This window comes from Cygnus atratus, chromosome 34, assembly GCF_013377495.2.
Source record: "Cygnus atratus isolate AKBS03 ecotype Queensland, Australia chromosome 34, CAtr_DNAZoo_HiC_assembly, whole genome shotgun sequence".
Taxonomy (NCBI): domain Eukaryota; kingdom Metazoa; phylum Chordata; class Aves; order Anseriformes; family Anatidae; genus Cygnus; species Cygnus atratus.
Genome location: NC_066395.1, coordinates 44,654 through 51,326, shown reverse-complemented (window position 1 = coordinate 51,326; position 6,673 = coordinate 44,654). Strand labels below are relative to the sequence as shown.

At 50.1% G+C, this 6,673-nt stretch overlaps 1 protein-coding gene across 1 annotated transcript; it reads right to left on the bottom strand.

The window, feature by feature from the left end:
- Nucleotides 1-5,593: 5,593 nt before the first annotated feature.
- On the bottom strand, nucleotides 5,594-6,550 carry LOC118260983 (olfactory receptor 11A1-like). The gene has a single exon (XM_035571591.1). The coding sequence runs from the start codon at nucleotides 6,548-6,550 to the stop codon at nucleotides 5,594-5,596; it is 957 nt and encodes a 318-aa protein (XP_035427484.1).
- Nucleotides 6,551-6,673: the final 123 nt, after the last annotated feature.

Below are 6,673 nucleotides of genomic sequence, written 5' to 3'. Positions count from 1 at the left end.
GAGAGGTGGAGAAGCAAGGTGGGTGCCTACAGCCTGCAGGTTAAAGGCGACAGAGATAGGGCAGCGCAGGACAGCCTGTTGTGGAGAAGACCAAGAGCACTGGTAAGTTTGGAAGGCACCAACAGAGCCAAGGTCTTTGTCCCCTTGGCTATGGCAATTGTCTCTGCTACTGAGGCTCATGAGGAGACATGCTGTGCTCATGACACTGGGGGCTTGTTGCCTCCTTGCAACCCAGTGGGGAGGCCAGGAGGTGTCATAGCATTGTCCTTCACACAGCATCACACACCCCACATCCCACTGCCCCAGGAAGAGCCCTGAGCCATGGGTGAGGGTCAGGACCTCCCTTCCCAGGGGCTGCAGGCCAAGGCTTGGCCTTTGCGCTTCACCAAACAAACCAAGGCCTTTACTCAGCATCAGAGTCTCCTGCACAGTGCCTTTGCCTACCTGCAATCATGGCCTCCCATTGTCTGCTCTAACAAGTCCATGGGGAGGCTTTGTCAGTAATGACCCTCACTGGGGCCCATTAATACTCCCAGACAATTCAAAGTCTCCTTCTGACTTGAACTTCTCCTGCAGTTACATCATTCTCCTCTCACTACCTGAGGTTTATGGACTCAGCACCAAATGCACCATGGGGCTCATTACAATTCAGCCATTTTCATCCAGTCTTCCAGACTTGTACAATTAATTAGTGAGGTTTGAAGAGTGCAGTTAATGAGGAAGTTTTCAATGAGCACTTTACAAAAAACATTTTCCATATGTAAGCTTATTTAACTTAGCCGCATTCACCTGTTTACATGGATCCAAAATGTCTCCTAAGGAGGTCTGGATGGGTTGGAAAAGCAGTTCCCTTGAAGTCCTAGACTGTATGGACAACCTTGCTGCTCACTTTCGCATCCCCACCACTTCTCTCATCAGCCACCGTGACTTACATCACTTTTAATTACATCAGACTTCTCCACTGAAGTCTGCAGGTGGATGTTACAGCACCAGCTGCTGCCTCCTTACCAGAGAAAAGCAGATGAAAACATTTTTTTCTTGTTATTTATTTGTGTCTTTGTTATTCATACTTAACAAAAAATACAGCAAAAATACATACGTTAAAAATAATAATAAAAAAAAAAGTCTGCGGCAGTGAGCCACATCCAAGTTGCTTCCACTGAGGTCCACCATCCACAAGGGATAACTGTACAAAAAACATTTGACTCAAATAGATAGGCAATGATAAAAGAGGAATACAGCTACAGAGTTGTCTACATGGATGATGAGAGAGACTACTGAAATACAGGCAAGCTTAATCCCTCTGAAGTCCCTAGAAGCAACTGGATGCATGAGGAGTATCTGAATGACCAAAGAGCAAGAGCAAGTGGAGGGGAACTCTGCAGAACGTGTCCAAACTGCACATGTCCAAATAGTCTGCTGGAAAGGTGACTTTTGATATGGTCTCTTTAATCAGGCCAGCAGGAAATACCTGAACGGCTAGTCCTGCCTGACCAACCTCATCTCCTTCTATGACTGGTGGGCTGCCTGGTGGATGAGGGAAAGCCTGATGACGTAGTCTACCTAGCCTTCAGCAAAGCCTTTGACATGGTCTCCCATAGTATTCTCCTGGTGAAACTGGCAGCCCATGGCTTGGACAGGTACACTCCATGCTGGGTTAAAAGCTGGCTGGACGGCTGGGCCCAGAGAGTAGTAGTGAACGGAGTGAAATCCAGCTGCTGATCAGTCACCAGTCGTATTCTCCAGGGGTTGGTGTTGGGGCCCATCCTCTTTAATATATTTTTTGATGATTTGGATGAAGGAATTGAGTGCACCCTCAGTAAGTCTTCAGATGACCCCAAGTTGGGGGAGAAGTCTCGATCTGCTGGAGTGTAAGGAAGCCATGCAGGGGGACCTGGACAGGTTGGATTGATGGGCAGAAGCCAGTGGGATGAGGTTCACCATGGCTAAGTGCCGGGTCCCGAACTTTGGCCACAACAACCCCATGCAGTGCTACAGGCTTGGGGCAGAGTGGCTGAAAAGTTGTGCAGAGGAAAGGAATCTGGGGGTGTTGGTCGAAGCTTGCCTGAACATGAGCCGGCAGTGTGCCCAGGTGGCCAAGAAGGCCAGTGGCATCCTGGCTTGTATCAGGAGTAGTGTAGCCAGCAGGACCAGGGAAGTGATTGTCCCCCTGTACTCTGCTCTGGTGAGGCCACACGTCAAGTACTGTGTTCAGTTTTGGGCCCCTCAGTATAAGAAGGACATCGAGGCCCTGGAGTGTGTCCAGAGAAGTGCCACGGAGCTGGTGAAGGGCCTGGAACACAAGTCCTATGAAGAGTGGCTGACGGAACTGGGGTTGTTTACTCCTGAGATGAGGCTCAGGGGAGACCTTGTTGCTCTCTACAGCTACCTGCAAGGAAGTTGTGAGGAGCTGAGGGTCAGCCTCTTCTCACAGATAACTAGTGATAGGACAAGAGGGAATGGCCTCAAGTTTCGCCAGAGGGCTGAGAGTTAGGTTAGAAATTAGGAAACATTTCTTCTCAGAAAGAGTGGTCAGCCATTGGGATGGGTTGCCCAGGGAAGTGGTGGAGTCACTGTCCCTGGGGTGTTCAAGGAAAGGTTGGACCTGGTTCTAAGGGACATGGTTTAGTGGGTGACATTGGCAGTAGGGTGATGGTTTAACCAGATGATCTTGGAGGTCTTTTCCAACCTTAATTATTCGATGATTCTATGACTGGAAAGATGAAGTGCAGTGCATGAGAAAGAGTTCTGGCAAAGCAACTACAGGGGAAGATCAGTATTTTTTTTCCTGCTGTAATGAACATCCTTAAATATGATCATTTTGATTTCACGGGACCCCTCAAATATTGTATTAGAAAAGTATAATCATTTCAGCTGATTGCAGTATGCTGATTGAAGTGAAAATTTTGAAATGCTTAAAAAAACTGTAGGCAATCCTCAGGCTTACAGCAATAAATTGACAATTTTCTGTCATGCATGGAACCCTGATGCCACAAAACCCACCCTCCCTGGACTGTTCATGCCACCCCTCACTCCTGGCACAGAGAAAATCTGTGACATGTAGACCTCTCCCGCCTGTTAGAGGAAACCATGGTGAAAAGGATCCCTGAAATGCTCCATTTTGAATGCCTGAATTTGCTCCAATCATACCTGTATTATCTGCCTTTCTTGGTGGCTATATCCACATCTTTCTGTCTGTATAGTGATATATATATTTGTATAGCCACAGCTGTAACTACAGCTTTATGTGCAAGTAAAGGTAAATGTATGTACAGAGTTACACATGTACACATGGATAACTGGGAGAGAGGCAGGCAAGTGGCTGGGATTCTAGGATTTCACATCACCTGAACTATCAGGAAACCAACCCAGCAGTGCTGGGAGCTGGGGAGAGGGGAGAGGGGGAGGAAGGTTCCAGTGACACGGCTGGGAGGTGGGTTCTGATGCCATTCCTACTGCAGTGATCTGACTGCCTGGTGGCAGGCAGGCAGACACGGCGATGTCATCGAGTGCATCAAAAATCCCATGGGACACAGGGGGCAACTCATGCAGGGGACAGCTCTGTCGAGCCACCATGGCTGGGCTGCTGCTGCTGAGGTCACCTCCTCACAACACTGCGATGGGCCAGGAGCAGGCAGGCCTCAGGAGGCCGTCAAGAGCAGCAGCTGTGGAAGCTGCAGGCAGATGCCTGGGCCCCTGGGGAGGGCTGCCCTGCAGTGATGCCACCTGGACATGGGGTGGGAGCCTGTGGGACAAGGCATGAGAAAGTGCTGGATGTGACAGAGCACAGTGTGAGAAGGGAGAGAGTACAGGCAGGGCTGTGAGGGACAGCAGCATCTCACGTGCCCTTGGTGGGCAGAGATGTGAGCAACGGGCAAACGGCACAGAGAGCTGGAGGGGAGCAGTGGGGACCCTCTGGGGAGTCAAGTCTAGCAAAGGCAGCAGTGCCCAGGGAACCTATTGGTGATGTCACTGAAGGCCCAAATGACATAGGCAATGGTATCTGAACTACCAAATGAGGGGACAGGTACAACAAACTAGGGATCAGTAGAGGAAATCTAGTTGGCAATTGTTGATGAGTGGGGAAGGGACTATAGCTGAGAAAGGAAGGGATCCAAGTGGATTGAGGAGGAAGAATGCTGTGGAAGAGGAGAGGAGGGGGATGCACGTGGCCAGCTGCCTGTGGACAGGGTGCTGATCAGAGCTGGCCTGTCCAGACGCTGTGCCCGATCACTGGGCTCTGTCCTGCCTTCTTATTCAACTCTGCAGCTGGCTATTTGCTGAATACTCCTGGTGTGTTGGAGGTGAATATATGTACCTGCTTTGTTGGCCAAGCTCAGGTGGGGCTGGCTGGAGGAAGAGAGCAGGCACTGGAGAGAGCCAGGGTTGGAGCTGCCAAGTGGGGAACAGCCTGGAGCCTGGGCAGGGCATTGGGGTGGTCCCAAAGCCCAGGCCCACACTCAAGGAGCCGTGGGTTCATCTGTGCCCATGGGTAAGTGCTGCAGGGGACACACAGAGCACTGGTGACCTTCAGAACAGATCAGGCTGAGGTGGAGAATCGGATGGAGCCAGGTGTGTTGCTCATGGCTCTGTGTGCTGCTGGTGCTGGTGTGGTGGCTGTGAAGGTGCTGTTCCCTGTCGGAGTTGGTCTGTCTGTGGTTGGCTGTGTCCATGCCTTGTGTGCACATCTTTGTGTGTGGATGAGATTGTGGGTTTGTGTGTTTGGGCATGCGTATTTGTGTGTATTTGCCTGTGTGCACCAGAGTGTTGATAATTCTGGGGCAATTTCTCCAGGTTCCTAATGTAAGAAGCTAGGCTGTATCTTAGGACTGAGGGACATTTTTGAGGGCCCCATGGACATGGAGATGGTGAACAGGGCATCATGATGTCCTCTATAATCTCCCAGCTCCTGTGACGCATGCAGAGGCTTCCAGCCATGCAGCAGTCCCAGGAGAGGGCTCATCCTTCCAGTGTTTATGACTTCACTCCAGTCCTCCAGGTGGACCCAAGCTGTGGACTTGCTGAGGACTTTTAGACTCAGGTTCAGCACACATGTTGGGGGAAACATTAAATAAAGGGAAATTTATCATTATTCAAAAACACCCATGAAACTCCTATATGGTGGGTTGACCTTGGCTGGCCACCAGGTGCTAACTGAGACACTCTCTGAGTCCCGTCCGCAGCAGGAGAAGGGGAGAAGAGGAGAAAGCTCGTGTGTCCAGATCAGGACAGGGAAATTGCTCACCAGTTACTATCATGGACACAACAGACACAGGTGGTCCTCCAAGGGTAAATGATCTAGAAAGGGGAGATATCTATCTCCACCTCCCTACAAGAAGGTGAAGATAAGATCAGAGGTGCAGCTGGTATCAGAGGAGCATTGAACAGTTCATTAAGAAGGGAAAAGCAAACCCACAACATTTTTCACAATCTGTCTATATAAAGCAATATTTCTCACCAAGAAGCTCTCTCGTTCATTCCCGTTACTCTGCAAGCAGGCTCAAAGGCATGGACTTCTAAAGATACATCCAGTACATGGCACTTGCCTTTGTGAAAGAGCCACAGGTAGCCTGTGCCAAGGGTCACTCACCTACTATGATCTCTGTATGCAGACCACAGCTTTCCTGAGCCCTTTGCTCAGGGCCTCCCTGACCTCCCTGTTCCTCAGGCTGTAAATGAGGGGATTGACCAGGGGCGTGAGGATGGTGTAGAAGAAGGAGAGCACTTTGTTGAGTTGCCTTAGCGAGACTGATCGGGACATCATATAGACAACGATGAGGGTGCCGTAGAAAACAGTGATGACAGTGAGGTGAGAGGAGCAAGTGGAAAAGGCCTTCTGCCTGCTCACTCTGGATGGGATCCTCAGGATGGCAGCTATGATGCACACATAGGAGGCCAGCATAAACAAGAAAGGGAAAACCAGATCTAGGAGAGACAGCAATAAAGTTACAAGCGTGACCACTCTGGTTTCACTGCAGGAGAGCTCTAGCAGTGGGATAAGGTCACAGAAGAAGTGGTCAATTGCCTTGGGGCCACAGAACTTCAGCTGGGATAAGAGGTATATGACTACAGCAGACAGCAGAAAACCCATTAACCAAGACCCAGCTGCCATCTGGATACAGACCTTCCAGGTCATGAAGCTTGCATAGAGCAGGGGCTGGCAGATGGCCAAGTATCGATCATAGGACATGGCTGCCAGCAGGTAACACTCAGATGTTACAAAGGAGCCAAAGAAGTAGAACTGAGCGATACAGCCATGAGCAGAGATGGTCCTGTCCCCCTTCAGGAAGCTGGCCAGCAGCCGGGGCAGGATGGTGGAGCTGTAGCAGGTCTCCAAGGAGGACAGGTTGACCAGGAAGAAGTACATGGGGGTGTGCAGATGCTGCACTGCCACCACCAGCACGACAATGAGGATGTTCCCAGCCATGGTGACTGAGTAGATCATGAATGTCAGGAAGAAAAGTGGTGACTGGAGTTCAGGGACATTTCCCAGTCCCAGCAGAAGAAAATCCATTGGTGATGTCCAATTGTCAAGTTGTCCTTCCCCCATGCAGTGTTTTTTGTCTTTCTTTTCTCACTTGCCAGGAAGGAGACCTGTGAGAAATACTTCTCTGTTAAATTTAAGAAAGTGTTGTGGTTTAACCTGGCAGGCAGCTAAGCACCACACAGCCAT

Excerpts from the sequence above, each read along its gene's own strand:
- LOC118260983 (XM_035571591.1), bottom strand. The coding sequence starts at position 6,550 with ATGGGGGAAGGACAACTTGACAATTGGACATCACCAATGGATTTTCTT.